Source organism: Thalia democratica, unplaced genomic scaffold, assembly GCF_965202585.1.
Source record: "Thalia democratica unplaced genomic scaffold, ktThaDemo2.hap1.1 HAP1_SCAFFOLD_784, whole genome shotgun sequence".
NCBI classification, from domain to species: Eukaryota; Metazoa; Chordata; class Thaliacea; order Salpida; family Salpidae; genus Thalia; species Thalia democratica.
Genome location: NW_028139755.1, coordinates 14 through 19,061, shown reverse-complemented (window position 1 = coordinate 19,061; position 19,048 = coordinate 14). Strand labels below are relative to the sequence as shown.

The window sequence follows — 19,048 nt, the reverse complement described above, 5'->3', positions numbered from 1 at the left end:
AAAAATATACCTACAAGAGTTTAAGAATTAAATAAAAGTGATTCTATTAGTTTTCTTTTAAGATTTGTAGAAGAACTGTAACAAAAGGTTTTGGAAATAAAGTCTTGTATAGTTTTGGCGTAATGTAAGCCAAAAGTTAAATACTTATAACATTTTTTGAATAACACACCGATTAAAACTATTTTTAAAACCTTTATTTCGATTACAGTGTTAAAAAAATTATTTTGATAAACTTCTAATATTTTTTTTTATTGCAGACTATGATTAAAAATGCAAAAAAATAAGAAGATTGAGGGTAACTTTGAAAACTACAGAGCTTGAAAAGAACCTTTAAAAACAACTTTAAATAATTTCAAAAAAAAAAAGTTCTTCCATATTTTTTTTTCGAATATAGTTAAGTTTAGTTTTTTTCGACGTCAATTTTGCCAAATATAAAAAAAAAAGACTGATTGGCAAAACCACAAAATTTTAGAAAGTTCAAAGAACTTAACTTTACTAATTGTGACTGCTTATATAAAAACTTCACGATAAAAGAGACTTTAACCAAAATTTTTGTTTTGTTACGTTATTTGTACCTAATTAAAACGAAAATATTTAAAAAATGACTGATTTTAAAAATACTAAAGACCCTGTCAATAGAATGAATGTTTTATTTGTTAAAATTATTCCTTTATAAAAAAGGGTTCTCCGATAAAACAAAAATATGAATGCTTTTTATTGTAAAAATTTGGTAACTAACTAAAAGTAAATTTTGTTCATTTCTACTTTTCTAAAGTTTATGACTTATAAGTATTTTTTTGTTATTCAACGTAAACTTTTATATAAGTCGTGAATATTACACTAAATACTATTTTGTTTTTATATTTGTGTTGATAATCTAACTATTAACATTTTACTTCTTCAAATTTACTTTCAATTCAAAAAAATAATAAAAGCAACTAGTATCTTGGTTAAAAGTATAAAAAATAATTTAAATTTATAAAACAGATTTTATATAAAACTTTATCCTAATAGCCTTTCTTTTTCATTGCCTAAAATCACGTATAATCTAATAATGAATAGTTTATAATAATTATTATAATGTAAAAGAAAGTATAATATCCCGGACAAGACGTTAAAAGGTTACCATTAAGGTGTACGACTCGATAACCGAAAGGTTCTTCGTGCACTAGGTCCTAGGACCAAAAATTTTGAGCGTCTTTTTTTTCTTTCTTTCAATAAACTAACACAGTGTATAACTTTGGTTTTACTACTAATGCAACAGTAAGTATTACAGCTAGTGTGAACTTAGTTCAATATGTATCTGACATTGCATTAAATTTGTATTTTTTAAAGTATACTTTAAGTGTTTGTTTAGTTTTTTTCATTTTTGAATTTATCCTTGTAAGGAGTAAACAAGTGAATCATCAGATGAAAATGGAGAAAATTCCAATGTAAATAAGGATACTAATTCAGATTTCTCGATTGATGACTCCTATTTGAAAGTTATTGACCGAAATAATTGGCAATATTTCAAAAATATAAAGTTTTCTTTAAAATATTAGAACACTAAACCATATAGTTTATCAAATTAAGAATGTTTAGATGTATTAACTTAACAAAAATCCAAAATATCCTTTTTTTTTTCTTTATGCTTCAGAACGCTTGACAATTTGATTTACAATTAACAAAAAAGATAATTCGAGCATGACATTTTAAATCCAACAAACAAAAGTTTTACATGTATTCAGTGTTCATTTTGTATAACAACATTATCACTCTGGCAACCCTGGGCTCTATAACTAACCCAATAAACCCCTAACTTAAGTAAAACCATTGATGATTTAAGCTAAATAAGCAAGCTATAGAACTTTGTATGAAATATGCTTTATGAGCATAAAACATATAAAAAGTTATTGCTCTCCGAAACGTTTTAAGTTTCCCGATGAACTACTTCTATCACAGGCTTAAAAAGGAGTCAGATTTGTAATAGTTTTGGGTAATTTTTTGACTTTGATGGATCACTCGGTATGGTATCGGGAGTGCGAGATGTTTTCATAGCAAACTTTTTTCAATGGGTTTTAACGAAATGGTCTTATTATTTAAATTAAGTATTCTCTTAGATCTTTGGACCAAACTTTTAGAGAGTATTTTTGTCGTTCAATAAACAACATAACATTCAATTAAATATATGTTTTATACAATGACATTTATATACAGTACTTTATTGTAGAACAAAATGGTCTTACTAAATTGAGTCTAACGATTGAATATTAAGTTTTAATATATAATAAAACTACAAACACAAAAATAATGTTACGATGCTCAAGTCACTATTATTTAGACGGCTTTTTGCAGTTTTCACCTTTTAATTATGTTGTAACAGTTGGGTGCTCACGCTGTTTTCTTGTAGTAGCGCAGCGCTTTGTTTGACACGGGACGTGAAGCGCTGGTATTGTCGATTCAGATCAGTCAGCGCGATGAGATTTAAAATAACGACTTCAGAATCGAAAAGTGTGCAGTAGAAATAGATCTATTTATAAAATACTAATTGCTAGAATCAGCTGAAGTAGAGCCTTTGGTTGTGGGTTTGTATACAATTGTAAATAAAGATGTTAAAGACATAAGTAATCATATTATGATAATCAGTGATAATCAAGCATATGATAATCTAGCATTTTATGGTGGAATTCTGTCTGTCAGTTGCAAATCTAAGGCACTTCTGATTGAGTAAAATTCTATTAAATTTTCTTTAAGTTTCGACTATTATTTTTTTGAATATATTTTTTATAAATTTGCGTAAGGTAGGTTAGGGATTGAAATAACCTTTATAAAGTTTTATTTAAGAATTTATATGCAGTCAGTTTATTTGTTTGAAATAACATAGATGTCCATTAAAACTATATATGTTTGCGATTTTACATTAATGGTTGCTTTAGTCGTATTGATAAATAATTTTCCACGCAGCTTTTTGAGATTAGTATATTGTATTTTTTTAATGTCAATTATATAAGTTTGAATAAAATTCAAATTATCAGTTAGCTAACTTTTGATTTTAGTTACTGAAAAAACAACTTTAAGAATACTTTTTAAATTTAAAAATTAGTTTAAAACATAGAGTACCAAAAAGTTTAAAATAACTACAACAAAATAAAATAATAATAAATAAAATAAGTAACTAAAGTGTATCGCTAAAAAAATGCATGTACATTTTTGTGCAATGTGCATTGTGCAGTGCATAAATAAATCAGTCTTAGTCTGATCCTTAATTTTTTTGACTTAAATTTGTCTTAGACAATGACTTTAGATTGTATCCAAGTGGTGTAAGATTCGATAACCGAAGGGTTTTTTCGTTCACCACGTCCTAAAACTAAATATTTTAGCGCTTTTTTGTCGTGCAATAAACAATACATACTTACAAACACTTGCCAAACACTTTGAAGCCGTTTGACTCTGAGAATAAAGTTTAAAGTAAGAGGGAAATCCCCATTGACGGCAAACTCAGGCTAGTTGTAAATTATCCTTTTAGAGTTTACAGTCAGGCAAGTTTTTTGTAAAAATTACTTAATGTTTAATTAAATTTTAATAGTTGGCTATTTAAAAGCAATATTCTACAAATTTTATCCTTAAAGTTAGATTTTCCGTAGACTAAGACCACTCAGGCTAATTATAAATTTGTAAAAATCTCAGACTAGTTTTTTTTTTCAAAAATAATAAAGTATAAATTATATTGGTTTTTTAATTAAATATTTTTACTTTAGTCCTTCATTAAAGAACCTCTTAAGGTCTCTGACTTTGTACCCTCATATCTCAAAAACTAAATTAAACTTTACAAAATGGTAAAAAACAACTGCTAGCCAAGTAAAGGATATTTAAAATAAGATCAATATGTAAAAAATTACCTTACCCCCTATGCTTTAACATTAAATTTGTATTTAAGTAACATAGTCTTATAAATCTTAATGAATAACTTGAGGCATATAACTTTTGTATTTTATTTTAAATTTAAAAATTACAATGATATATATTAAAAAAGATAAGAAATATTTTGTTATAAATTTCTTAACATTTATTTTTTTTAATAGGCTGAAATATTTTTTTTAATATGAGCTGTTCCTCTGAAAATCAAGTGATTGCTGTTTTTGTTAGTAAAAGTTTAACAAAAGAAGAAGCTAGCATTATTATAAAAAGCTTGACAAAAAAAGAGTACCCAGAAAATAAAAGCTGGCAAATTGATAATAAGTATTACAAGACTAATGTAAATATTTGTATGTATGATAAAAATTTTACTGACTTTGTAACTGAAAATGAAGTTGAAGCAGCAATTGTCTTTTTTAATTCTAAAAAAGACAGTTTATCAGATATAGAACTTCTTACCAAAAAAGTTGATTGCTGGTCTCCTTCTATAAAGTTGATGATTTGTGAAAGTTTAGATGATGATAAAGATTCTAAATTCTTACACAGGCAACCTGTGATAAATTTGTGCTTAGAACAAGAGTTTGAGCTTATTGAAATGAAGCCAGAATCTGAAGAGTTTGAAGAAGATGATTATGGTGTTTGCAGATTAAAAAATGCTCTTGAAGCTCATACATGGCCTCAAATGATATTAAAGAATTCTAATTTTGTCAAAAATTCTACTATTAGTAATGAAATAAGCACAAAAAAAGAAACGGAATCGAATAATGAAGAAAAAGAAATCCAGGATTCAACAAGTGATGATAAAGATATAGAATCAGATTTAGATTCATTTGATGATTTAATGTCTAAAATATATCTTTTCAAGGAACAACTACATTTGAAAAGCCGTGAAGAAAGACTAAAGTTTGCTGAGGATGCTGTAACAAGTATATGTGAGAAACTTTTAGCTGAAGAAGATGAATTAGTGTGAAATACATTTTATTTTATATAGTCAAAATTTATTTTTGTTGTTTTTTTGTTGAATTTTTGCTCATTAACTATAACAAAACATTTACCTTACTAAAAAAAAAGTTTTAGTTACAGCTATAGAAAATGCAGATTCTGGCTAGATGAGCACCTTATTGATAAAAAAAATTATATGCTTCTATTCTTGATAATTAAATTTTTCTAGTTGAATGAACGAATCATTTATAATGTTACAGGGCTGTTATTTACTTCAGCTAGTTTAACTAATGTTTTACCATATATTTTTTAAAGTTTGCCAAGATTACTCAATTTGATTTTTGTAAACCTTAGCTAATTTTTAACTTAATGACTCTAAAATTTTGCTTATAATTATGTTCTTTTTTTAATTGATTTATATTTATAGTTATACAAATCTGAAAATAAAATAACAGTTTAAATTCTTCTTTTTTTGTTACTACTACTATAATTAGTTTTAGTTTCTTTGTTATATGCTATAATTAAATTCTTGCTATTTAGTAATGACTTAAGATGAATTTTCTAATGTTGAAAAAAAAATGTTTAAGGCTTTATTTTAGTTGTATTAGTTAGTTTTAAGATATTTTTAATTGAACATTTTAGAACTAATTACATAAAACTTTTATAAACTTGCTGTTTATTTAAATGATCTTCTATTAAGGTCATGGGGGTCAAAAAAAAAATTTCATAAAAATTAACATTGACACTTATTTAAAAGCTGAAAGAAAAAACTATAAGAAACTTTTTACAGTACAAAAAAACGTATTATTTTTGAGATATAACCAGTTTTTAAAAAAGTTTCTGATACAACTGTATGGAATAAAAAAGTTTTATGCATAATTTTCTCTCAATTTTTAAAGTTTAACTAAAAATTTATCTCCTCTCTTATTTATTAAGTAAACTACAAAAAATGTTGTTTTCAATACAATGAACAATTTGTAAGGAATCAATTTAAATGAATTTGTTAAAAAAAACACCTAAATTTTATAGAATATATTTCCTAGAAGTTGTTCAAGTTTTATAAAAATATAGACGGAGATAGTTATAAAACAATTGCTTAAAAATTGTAGGAGATAGATTTTTATTCAAATACACTATTTTTGCCTTTTTAGTTTGCACCTTCCATATGAAAACAATCAAATTCTCCAACTTTGAATGCTTAATCTTAAAAGTAACACTGATTTAAAAATAAAGTATTAAATATCTTGTAGCTTAAAATGTGATACAAAAAATAAGACTGACTTAAAAAAAATACCTTCTTTATGGTCTTAAATTGTAACTTGTAAATTTATACTTTTATTGCTTTTAAAATTTAATTAGTGCGTTTTGTTTTATTAGTTTATAATTACTATTTACATTGCCTTCTTATTTATAGGTTTATTGATGGCAAAATAATTAAAAGAAAAAATATTATACTTAAGATATTGAAGTATTTTATTAAATTCATGCAGTCTTAAAATTAGGTGTACACATGATATACTTATTTATTTTTTTTTCTGATTACATGTTTTATTTTATTTAATACTTGATAAAGTTTAAAAAATAATATGGTTATGATTTATATTCTAAAATTTGTACTTAACTTTAAAAGAAGGTCTTTTATATTAATTTTCTTTTAGTAAAGTACTCATAATTAGTTGAAACCTATGTTGTCTGTTGCTGATCTTTCAGAATCTTTAGGGGTTCCAATACCTGGTGTCAAACTTCTGCTTTCAGTTCTAATAAGTAAGAGTTTGTTTAAATACTAAAAGTGTTAAATAAAGCCCCATTTTTTCTATTAAAGTTTTAAGATTTTGATTGATACTTTACGGAGTATAGTCAATAAAAGTTAGTATATTTAAATTTGATACTTTTTCTTTTAACTGTTTGCTATTGTCAAATTGATATAAGTAAAAGGGGCCCAACATTTTTTTTACAAAATTAACATAGACTCTTATTTCAAAGCTTAGAGTATATATTATAATATACTTTTTATAGAATAAAAAATTCAATTAACTTTTGAGATATAACAAATTTTGTAAAAAGATTCCAATACAACTGTTTGGAATCAATAATTTTCATGGCTAGTTTTCTCTGAATTAGAAAAATTTACTAGAAATCTATCTCCTCCTTCATTTTAAAACCAAGTTACTTCAAAGTTTCAGTACTTTTCAATATTGAAAAAATCTTGTAGGAAGTAGATTTTTGAAAAAAGGCATTAAAATAAATTTAAGACCAAAATTTTGATTAAATTGTTTTTGTTTATTTTTTTTTTACAAATAATTAAATATCTGTTTCCTACAAGTGGTTTGAAATTTTTTAAAGATTACTCTGAAAAAGTTTAAGATTAATTGCTCAAAAACTAAAGGAAGAGATAATTTTTTAGTGAAATAGTCTTTTTTTGCCCTTTTAGTTTGCTCCTCCCATAAAGAACCTATTGAAATTTGATCGCTTATATCTCAAAAGTTACTTTGAATTTTAACAAGAGGTAAAAAGTAACAAGTAGCTTATTTATTATGTAAAAAAAAAGTATAATTTAAAAAAAAATGTTTTGCCCCCCTCTATTCCTTTAAATTTATTTTCAAAAGAAGTTTGGTAAAATATAACTATTTTTTATTATTTTATTGATTTTAGAGTTAGCTTTATACCTAACTGGTTTATTATTCTTTAAAGTTTTAGTAGTTGAAAATTATTTGTAACAACTGTTTTAATTAGTTATAAATAAATATTGTTTACTCTTTGTATTTCAAATTTCTTGATTTTAACATTGAATAATTCTTAAAAGTAATTTGTTTATTTGTAATGAATTTTATATATTAACTAAAAATTTTAGGCTATTTTATCTCCATATTTCATCACAAGTTTGTTCATAAATTTTCACCTAAAATCCAACACTACTACTTTATCATATCCTCTTCAGTCCTCTACTATTGGAACTACGGTTTGTAAAAACTTTGTATCACCAAGAAAATTAGTTTGTATTAAATTATATAAATGTAAATACGTTTTATAATGAATAACAAAGCATAAATTTTACAAATGAAGTTACTTATAATTTTCTTTAATAAGATTAATTGAAGTTTTACTATATACATGACAGGTATTGATATTCAACATGCATACCTGTGTGTAGTAGTACAATGGATTTTAATAAATTCATTAAATGGAAGCCTACTTTGTGCTGTAATTTCCTTTATTTTTCAAATGGTTAGCTTTGATACTGTAAACTAACTAGTTTAGTTCAATTTATTAGTGTTTTTATCTCAATCACAAAGCGTGTTGGCTTTAAATAAGTTAGTCTGGTGTTAAAACTATTACAAAACTTTTTTAATTTATGCACTAGTGTTTATTTTAGACTCAAACATCAAATCAATTATAAAATAGTTATTTTCTTTGCTTATAGCACTATTTAACTTAACTATTTTATTGTTTTACTCACTCACTTTTTAACCCTGCAGCTAAAGATATTTTAGAGATATATTTTTGATTATTTAATATTAATGTTCTATGTGTTTAAGTGCTAGTCTAGTACTATATAATGATAAAATAGCTCACTTAATTATTTAATAGATTGAATTTTGCTACTAAAATATTTTAAAAGATATAGGCTAGATTATTTTTGCTCTTGTATGATTTTAAAAATTAATAAGTAAATGATATGAATCTTTTCAGACATTTTATGTAATATAATTTAAAAAGTTTGATTGTTATTTATTAAAATTACTTTTTCAACTAAAATATTTTTATGTTTAAATAAGTGAAATAAAATAGATATGATTAAATATTTTTTTTTTAAATCTTTATTTTTATATAAAGTTTATGCTAAATGTTGGTTTAATTTTTTAACTCTACATTTACTTTACATCATTCAGACATACTTGATTCTGGGCTACTATTCATTCACATCTGATGACTACGACATTAACTGGCTCATGCCACATTGCGTGCTTACATTGAGATTAATCGGTTAGTTGTTAACATACTCTTATTGTTTGGAAATTTTTAAGTATTTCATTTGTTTTACTACTTTAATTTACACTCTTTTTATACATAAAAGTTTTTAATTATTTTTTGGCGTAGTATTTTGAATTTAAGTTACTTATCAGGGTAACTGCTATGTTCTTAAGTTTTGTATATATGTCAAACTATCAATTATTGACTTCTGTAAAAAATGGTCTACTTAGAAAAACTATAAATTATTTTTTTTATAAAGTTTTCTGAAATATTTTACCTATTCTAGTTAAATTGTTGAGATAAAAGTCATTGTAAAATAAAGAGTTTATTTATTTTTAAAGTTCAATGTAAAAGCTAATGAAAAGTTAATCTTTAAAATTAACAACTTATAAAAACTTTATGTATGCATTAGTTTGTAATTTTATTTTTTATTAAAGAAACATACTAAGTACAAAAATAATTTTTTGCTATAATAGCTACGTTTATTACCTGCAATTGTTAAGTTAATTGAAATGTACAGTCATATATTCTAATGATAAGATTATTAATTCCTGTATATTTATTTTTGTTTTAAACTATAAAATTGTTAATAAAGTTTTTTTTGTCTACTGATTGTAAATTATTTAAATACATTCATTAATACTTGAATTAATTTTCAAAAAACAAGTTTAAAAAAATTCAAATAATTAGCTTTAGTAGAGGAATAAATTTACACTCAGTTATTTATAGTTATTTTTTTCTTTTTATTTGTTTTAATACGTGTAATTAATCAACAAAATTAATTTAAGCTTGTTCAAAATAATTATATACTTTAAGAAACTTTAGCTATACATAGTTTAAGGTAAAATAATTTTACAATTTTTTAGGTCTTTGTTTTGACGTCTACGATGGACATAAAGATGAAGTAACGTTCTTTTTTTTTTAGTTTTTATATTAGTCAAAATGAGTTAACAAAACTTATAATACTGATAAAGTTGAACTATTATTTTATTGGATGTCATTTATTTTTAATATTTTGAGTAATGTTGTTTAATATTTTAACTATACAATTAACACTGTAAATAGATTGTTGTTTATGAAAAGTTTTCAACTAAAATAGCCTTTAAGTAGTTTGAGTATTAAGTTTTGTACAAAGTATTTCTAGTCATATTTATTACAATTGTTTACTACAATTACAACTGTAGTTTTTAATATGTGAATGTTATGGTTTAAATTAAATGCTAATTTTATCAGTTTTTTATTCCAAAAAATATAGGTTTTGATTTTCAGCTTTAAAATAAAATAATATCATGTTTAGAACACATAGTTTTTGCTTGTTTATTCAAAATGATTTTGTCAAACTATATTTCAACATAATTTGTAAACTAATATATATAAAAACAAATTTTTCAGTAATCTTCCTTTAATGTACCAACATATGTGTGTTAACGAATCAACACACTTCAACTGGGTTCTGTAAAAAATAATTACTGTAATGAAAGAATAGAAGCATAGAATAGAATAACTATATTATTAACTATTATCTGTAGAAATTATTTTATTTTAGTGAAAAACATGTATACATCCACTTTATTCTATGCTTATATTATTTATATTCCAGGGAAGTTACTTCACTAGGACCTTTTATTAGCAAACGATTAAACCTATATTTTGAACAGTTAAACTAATATATAGTCATATTAATTTTAAAAGTAGTTAATCATAAAACCTTTTGAATTATTAGGTAAAAACATTCATTTAAATTCAAGATTTACAAAAAAAAACATTTTAAAATTTTATTTTTTGACTTTGAAAATAAATGTTAAGATTAAAAATACTTAAAGTTTCTATTGAAACAAACAAGTAAAGATTAGAGTAAATTTTTTGTCACACTTTCCTAAGTACTTTATTTGAATTTTTTATAGATATTACATCAAATGTAAGTACTTTTTTTTTGTCGAAAACTATCGAGTTAGTTTTTTTAATAAGATACTTCAGAGGTACCAATAATGGAACTAAATGTAAACTTGACAGAAACATGTTACAAAAGAACAAGAAGAAAGAAAAATATCTGACTTACCTGGCCTGATAGAAGTTCTGGCATTTTCTTTTTTTCCCACTGGATTCTTAGTTGGACCTCAGGTTAGTTTTTTTTAATGTTTCTAAGAATTGAATTTATATAAAAGCTATCATTATTTTGTTATAAAACAAATCATATCAATTGCTACAATATAAAATCAATTATTTTAGTTTCCACTTTCTCAAGTTCGTCTATTAGTAGAAGGAAATCTTGTTAGAAAGGATGAGAAAAGGTAATTTTTAAAGTTTTTTTTTAGTTAATATAAAAAAAAAATTTTACAAACTATTTTAACTAAAATTAAAATTTTGTTGTTTTTTCACTTTGAAAGAATCTGTATTGTAATATAGTAGATCCAAATGATTTTTGAAACGTTTATCAATTGCTTTAAATAACATTTAATTTCAAACACATTAGAAAATTTTTAGAATTATCAGAGTAACTTAAGCTATCTTTAATTAGTTTATATATTTTAAATTTAGATGAAAGTTCAGTGACTTAATAAAAGTATGTTAGGTTTATAATAAAATTGTCTACAAATTTACCGTTATATTATAGCATGAAAGTGAACTATTGGTTTTAACTAATTGTTCAACCCAGGGGTCGGTAGCCTTTTATAAGTCTTAATTTTTCTTGAAAAAATTGCTCGTAGGCCACATTGTGTGATAAGACGCGCTGCAGGCCACAGTTATTTTTGATAATTTAGTTATCAATATAAAGGTACTTTTTTACTTTTAAACCGGAAATGTGATAAAATAATCAATCATAAATCTTTTATATTTTGCGAATGTTGAATTATGTATCGAGTTGTAAGTTTTTTTTACACATATTTTTTGTAATAAATAAAAAAGTTTTTATCTAAAAAGTACATCGCAGAGCTCCAGATTTTATTTTGCTGGAGCAGTTTTCCGACACCTGAATTAACCGGTAATCTTAGACTAATTTAAGTTCACTCTGACAGATTTTTGAAGCTAAATTTTGACAACTGTTTACAAAATCTTGACTACAAAGTAAATCTTATGTATTTTAATAAATGTTAATTTATACATAATAACCACAAACACCTTTTTGTTTGTTAGTTGAATATAACTGAAATTAGTTTTTTTTTTGTTACTCATAATTCTCGTGCTTAACCAAACATTATTCTTCAGCTCTAAAAGGTATGTAGAAGCAGCAAAACAATTGTTTCTTGGAATATTCTTTCTACTTTTGCAAACTGTAGTATCAAGCACCTACAATGAAGGGTTTTATACAACACCTGGATTTAATGTTAGTATTATTTTTTTGTTTATAAAACCCTATATAAAATAAAAAGTAATAGTTTAAAATGTTAGAAACTATAAATGATTTTTTTATTTATTATATTTCTAAACTAAGGCCATAGGGGGGGGGGGGGTCCTACTTTTTTTTTTACAAAAAATAACTTTGGCTTTTATATGAAAGCTTTAAATACAAACTACAAGCCTGTTTTTATAGAATTTAAAAATATCATTTAACTTTTGAGATATTTTATTTTTTGTAAAAAGTTTCCGATACAAAAGTATGGATCGTAAATTTTTCGGGGTCAATTTTCTTGGAAATTTTAAAACTCACTAAAAATCTATCTCCTCCTTCATTTTTTGACCTAGATACTTCAAATTTTCAGGAATTGTTCCTTTTAATATTTTGCAGAATCTGAATGTTTGAATTTTTGAAATTTTGAAAAATAAAAATTTTATCCACAAAAAACTAAAAAAAAGGGTAGTTTTTTGACAATAATTTTTTTTTTACTCAAAATTAAAAAAATTCCTACAATAGATCTCTTTAAAGTTTAATGATACACATTCTGTAAAAATTTGAGAAAGATTACTCAAAAAATGAAGGAGGAGATAGATTTTTAGTGAAATAGCCTTTTTTTGCATTTTTAGTTTTCGCCTTCCATAAGGATCCTATTGAACGCCCTTTCTTTGATCGCTTATATCTCAAAAGTTACTTTGAGTTTTTTTAAGCGGTTAAAAGTGTCTGATAGCTCAGATTAAATTCTACAAAATAAGATCAAGTTGTAAAAAACAAAGTGGACCCCCCCCCCCCTATGGCCTTAACACACTTTTTTTTGTAATTAGAGTACTTTAGATCTTTGTTTTGTACTTAAGAATTCGTAAGTGTTTTAGTTTTCAAAACTGTAATTACATTAACTAATTTAATGTTTATTTTTTCAGAAACTTTCCTTAATTGAACGATCTTTGTTTGTAGCAATTACTGGATACTTCACACTGTTAAGATATATCACTGTATGGATGATTAATGTTGGTTTATTTTTTATATGAAGGTTTTAAAAACAAATGTTATAAAAACTTATAAAGTTATTTTTTTAATCTAAATTCTTTTAATACAGCTTAATTTTTTTTAGTTTAAAATTATGATGATATGATAAATTTGTTTAACAAAAAAAAAGACTAATTATTTAGTTTTTGTATAATTCATTTAAGTCTTAATATTCTGAGATTAATTGTTCTTTGACCACACTAGATGTTTTTATACTTACAACCTTTTATATGAGTTTTTGTTTAATGTAAGTTATAAATTTTATGTGCTAATAAATTTTTTTGCATTGTAAGCAGAAAACAGTTATAAAAAGCATTATTTCAATAATACGCAGTTTACTTTCTATGTTCAAAATATTAAACCCATATTATATAACTAATTATTAAATGTTTATCCCCTTTTTACTACTTACTGATTTCTATTTTTGTACAAGTTTTAAATGTGTTATATTTTTAATCATTATTCTAAATGTGTTACTTTAGTAACAAAATTTAATTGAATAAAACACAAAACTGAAACATTTGAAAATATTCAACCTAAATTAGGTAGGTTTATCCTTAATATTAACTTTAAGAAGTATTTTGAAATACATATTTTAATGTGTTGTAGATATTTGTTAATTACTTTTATTGTAGGTATTTTTAGATTGAATCTAAGTATAAGATTAAAAACTACATAAAAACATCTTAGCTGTAAAGCTTTACACTTAAACTTCTTTTTATCTTTATAGGAAGGTTCCTGCATCATAATTGGCATTGGTTACAATTATGATGTCACAAAAGAAGTAGGCAAATGGGATGGTGTTCGAAACGCTCATATTTGGAACTTTTTGTTTTGTTGCAACTTCCAGGGTTTGATTGATTGCTTCAACATAAACACTAATAATTGGGTGGCAAGGTTTTTTTACTTTTAATGAGATTTGTTTTTTTTAACTATCAGATAAATAAATTTATTTTTTTTAAACATATGCCAACTTAATGTATATGATTATACCAGATATACTGTAGTTGAATCTTAGAAATCTAAACAAGCAAAATTCGTCGGGTAATCAAAACAAACTGCTTCTGTACGCAAATATTTTATTAGGCTGACGATGTTTCACTGCAGAAAACTTTTACGACTCTGTACACTTGTGGGCAGCGAAACGTCGTCAGTTTAATAAAGTATTTATGTCAAAATCAGTTGTTTTGTATATAATTATTTTATATAGATAAATATATTATGCATTAAAGTCAGCAAGGTTTGAACTTTTACAAAGTTTTTGAACAGATTGAAAGTAGTTTTTGTAAAATGCTAAGATTAAAATTTACTATACTTTTTTTTTAAAGACATGCTTGTTTGATCTGTGAAAAAGTAATGTTTTATATAAAAAATTGTAAAGAAGTTTCAACAAAAAAATACAATTATAGTAGTAAAAATCGTAAATAATTCAAATTAAAGAAATTCTAGATATTAAAGGTCTATAACTCTAAAATTAGCAAATGATCATTTAATGATACCAGAATCTTCACAAAAAAGTTTAAACCCTGTTAGATAAACAGTTTGTTGAACAAAAAACGCACTGAATAAAAAGCCAACGCTACTTTAGCTTTAATATCTGCTATATGCATTTTTCGAAGCTGGAATATAACTAAACTTTATGATAAATTTTTTGTAGGTACGTGTTCAAAAGAATGAGGTGGGCAGGAAACCGGCTCATCTCCCAGTTTGCTACTCTGTTCTTCCTAGCAGTGTGGCACGGTGTGCATGCCGGCTATTTCACGTGTTTCGCGTACGAGTTCCTGCTTATGAGTGCAGAGCGCCCAGTACGTTTTTTGTTAAATGTTTCTGTAAAGATTTCTCTTTAGTGAGTTTTGCTTGAAATATAAAAATGATCTGTAAAGTTGAGTCTTTTGTTGTCAATATAAATAAGTTTTTGTAAAAAACAGACAAAACCTTTTTTTTTTCTATATCAGCTGAAGAATTTCAATGCCACTTTTTGCTATCATATTTACAACCTACACTTCACTTTTAATTCACTTAAAATTATTTACTTTTAATAACTCATTGTAAAACATAACATTAAGTTAAACATTTTAATTTCATTTAAAGTTAAGAAATAATTAACAATTTTAACCCAATATATCTCACAAACTTTATCAATCTGTGTACAATCCTTGTTGAATATATTTGTGTCAATAAAAAGAATATTGTGTCCTATAGGTATACAATTATGTAACAGGCCAGGTGCTAAAGAAATTCAATATCAAAAACGAAAATAAAACTAGAATGTATAATAAAATATGAAATATTTGTCTTTTTTACTACGTCTCAACACAAATACTTTAGCGTGTGAAAAAGTATTTATATGGATAGTTCCATTAAAAATAAGCAAATATAAGGTTGAACTACTCAATTGCAAATTCAGTAAATGGGTGTTAGAAATAAGTCTTGTAGGAGTTACTATATATTTTTTACTTTACTCATTTAACTAGCTATACTATTTCAGAGATTACTTAAACAAGGTCTCTTAATTTTATATTTTTTTTTTTTGGTGGTGAAATAATATTTTTTAACTTCCGTTAACTCTGAAGACAAAACTGCATACAGCAACTTTACTTTTTTTTTCGCAATTCAAATGAATTGTTAAGTTAAGTGTTCAAAAAGAAAGTAATTTTATTAGAAAAAAAATACTTAATACAAAAATGCTAAATACAATTTTATCCTGTTATTTGTAACAGGCTTAAATATTATGCTAAATGACATACAACCAAAAACCATATGTTATTATTAGTTTAACTCAAATAAAAGTTTTTTTTTTGAACTAGAATAATGTTCTTAAAATGCATGTTTTAAGTTAATAGTTAAACCTAAATAAACTTTATTTTCATTCATATATGTTTTTGACTTATCTCAAAATTTTAATGGAAGTTAACAACTTTGAAATTATTTAGTGGGTTATGCATTAACTCATCGATTTTGTTTCACATATAGTTCCGGAACATGATGGAGTCAACCAGTCTGGTAAGCTCAATGAGAAAAAATTCCATATTGAAATACGTTCCGTCATTGGTTGGATTTTGCTACTTTCACTTGCTGTGTGGTTATTGCGTTATTGATTTCGTTTTACTCAAATGGCATCGCTACAAACCGGTTAGTTATTTTGTACAGATTAACTTTTAGGATCATGTAGCCATAAAACCTAGAAAAAACTTGAAGTTAGACAATTTAGGCAAAAAAAAATTTAATTTTAAACAAAGATCACTAAAAAACCTATAATTTTAATTTTTACGTGTAAAATAGTGAAGTTTTGATTAGATATGAAAAATCTACCATATGCATTTTTTTGTATTATTTAGAATTCTATTAACTATAAAATACATTTAAAGTAACATTACTGGATCTTTTCAATGATTTTTATATACTATTTAAGATATTATTTTAACTTAAATTTAATTCTTTACTGAAAATGGACAAAAAAAAATTGTACAAACCTAGAAGAAATTCAGAAAACCTATAAAATTTCCACAAAAACCATAGTAACCCTGTGTATAGTTCCTTTAATATTTTAAAATTTAGTTATCAGCGCATCTTTACTTAAAATGCTTTTTAGTTTTATACTTTAAAATTATTTAATTTTCATACTAGTTAGCACTTTACCTAGATTCGGAAAATTGTTATATCTTAGAATTTTAAAAATAAAATATTTTATGATTACTAAAAGTAAGTTTTTTGTTGATAAAAAGTATTTTTTTTAACAATTTTAGAATTGGTTTAATGTGAAAATTTAAATAATATTGCTTGAAAACTGTATGATAAATGAGAATAAGTTGTTTTATTTAATTTTTTCTAGTGCACCTTCCAGAAAAAATATATTTTAACCTGTGTACCACAAAAACTGTCAGGGTTTTTCATGCTGTAAAAATAATTAGTAGCTAAAAAATACAAAAATACTATGAGCTTATAAAATTGGCTTCATTAAGATCTTAGTGAGTTTAAAGAGTTGAAGCTTGACTGTTAATAGCCTACTGCGCTTTATTTACAAAATACAAAATAAACCAGTGGTTTTATGTGTTATAATTTTATTTTAGAATATTGATAATTTAGAGACGAAAAATTTATAAAAAAAAGTTCTTAGTGCTTCAGTTATAAACAAGCAGATACAAAGTTATGTGAAATTATTAAGAATTAAGAAAACTATTTAGTTTGATGACAATTCTACACAGGTTTACGACGCTCTTTACTGGCAGGGTCATGTATTTTTCATGGTAATGCTGGCTATAACAAAGATAACTAATATTTTATCAAAGAAAAAGAAAAAAGAATAAGTTTTTAGCGTCCTGATACAAGCTGTTATTAAATACTTGACCTTTTATTTTAACATTTTGTTCGCTCTTGCTTGAATATTTTTATGTATTTGCTTTAACACAACAAATTTTGATTTATTTTTGATATGCTTTAAAAAAACTTTTAATCAACAAAAACTATTAACTGTATAAACAAAATGACCTAGTTTATTAATCAAAGTTTAATTTAACACTAAATTTTAAATCGTGTTATTAATTTCCTGTCACATTGTTTGTATTCATGGTTGCCACCAGTTTAGTAAACTCTTTTTTAAATCAGTAAATTTAAACTTAATCATAATCCGTTATAATTAACATTTTTTGTATTGAATTCAATTTAATGAGCTACATTATTAAGTTTTTTTTTTAAATATAAGTCTACTTTATTTTAATAAATTTACACAGAGTTTATTCTAATACAGCCTTTAAAACAAGAAACATAGCCTAGTATATTTTTAAATATTTTGTTGCAAATTTCTTTACGGTTGTTGTACTAAAAAAAAATAATGTTTTTAAAAGTTGTTAAAATAATAGTAACAAGTTTTATTAAAGCCTTCTTAGTTTAGAATAAAAGTTTCAATGCTTTTTTTTTTCTTTACCTTTAAGATTTCTTTACCAATTAATTATGTAGATTACCAATTGTTTGACCTTTGTTACTCAATATATGGTTTGAAAAACTTTAGGCATGTCAAATGTACTTGATATATACCTCATGCTAAGCAACTCTCTTTATATTCTTGTCTTTCACCATAGTTGCATTAATGACTATTTTTAAAAGATTTTTTTAGATTTTTTAATAAGTAAAATAAAAATATGCGACAAAACACTGTAGTGTAGCCACTGAAAAATAACAATTATCGTGTAATTTTGATTTTTATCAAATATCTTTTCTTAATTGTATTTTACTAAACATTCGGGTTTTAATCTTTAAACTTCGTGGTTTCTGATCTAATTATCAAATTTCAATTTCAATTCTATATTTTTTGATACTTTGGTGGCAACCATGTTTATAATACTATTTAGAAATTGTTCACATATTTTGAAATTTATAACGTCTATGTGCAATCATGCCAAACTGACCAAGATTGTTGCTGTATTAAAAAGGGTATGTATTCCATTTATTTAAAGCTGTAAATTTTAGTCAATTTTCTACCTTTTATATTATCATGAAATTAAAAAAAAGTAACTTATTATGTAGTTACACTTGTGAATAAATTTTATCTTTAGAATGCATTTGTTTGATATATTAAATAAAGTTTTTCAACAAAAAAAAATACTCAGTTAAGTTTTTTTTAGTCAGTATTAAAGGCTTGCTGAAGCAATCAATTGTATAAACTTCAGGTTGAAGTATAGATATCTAAAAAACTTTTTTATATAAAAGTATTAGTTATTGTCAAAATAATTTTAAGTTTTGTATTTCAACTTCTAGTTTAAACTAAAATTTATTTACTGTTTTAGTTTTAGTATAGTAATATAACTAGTATCTATGTTTGAAGACTTGGGTGAAGGAAAAACTATGTCTTTGATACAAAAACAATATCCAAAACTTCTA

The 19,048-nt window shown here is 24.3% G+C and overlaps 2 protein-coding genes across 2 annotated transcripts; both read left to right on the top strand.

The window, feature by feature from the left end:
* Window positions 1–4,084: 4,084 nt before the first annotated feature.
* Window positions 4,085–5,133, top strand: LOC145847077 (uncharacterized). The gene has a single exon (XM_082953495.1). It carries the CDS (start codon window positions 4,085–4,087, stop codon window positions 4,865–4,867), a length of 783 nt encoding a protein of 260 aa, XP_082809621.1. The 3' UTR covers window positions 4,868–5,133.
* A 1,333-nt stretch (window positions 5,134–6,466) lies between these two features.
* On the top strand, window positions 6,467–17,718 carry LOC145847078 (lysophospholipid acyltransferase 5-like). Its single transcript, XM_082953497.1, has 13 exons — window positions 6,467–6,603; window positions 7,691–7,798; window positions 7,958–8,064; window positions 8,730–8,823; window positions 9,678–9,715; window positions 10,825–10,932; window positions 11,041–11,102; window positions 12,019–12,136; window positions 13,066–13,152; window positions 13,902–14,068; window positions 14,829–14,976; window positions 16,145–16,303; window positions 17,377–17,718. The coding sequence occupies exons 1-13, from the start codon at window positions 6,525–6,527 to the stop codon at window positions 17,476–17,478; spliced, it is 1,377 nt and encodes a 458-aa protein (XP_082809623.1). The 5' UTR covers window positions 6,467–6,524; the 3' UTR covers window positions 17,479–17,718.
* The last annotated feature ends 1,330 nt before the right edge of the window (window positions 17,719–19,048 follow it).

Excerpts from the sequence above, each read along its gene's own strand:
- LOC145847078 (XM_082953497.1), top strand. The coding sequence starts at position 6,525 with ATGTTGTCTGTTGCTGATCTTTCAGAATCTTTAGGGGTTCCAATACCT. Across the intron at positions 7,799-7,957 it reads CCTCTACTATTGGAACTACG|GTATTGATATTCAACATGCA; the intron begins GTTTGTAAAAAC and ends TATACATGACAG. Across the intron at positions 13,153-13,901 it reads TCACTGTATGGATGATTAAT|GAAGGTTCCTGCATCATAAT; the intron begins GTTGGTTTATTT and ends TTATCTTTATAG.
- LOC145847077 (XM_082953495.1), top strand. The coding sequence starts at position 4,085 with ATGAGCTGTTCCTCTGAAAATCAAGTGATTGCTGTTTTTGTTAGTAAA.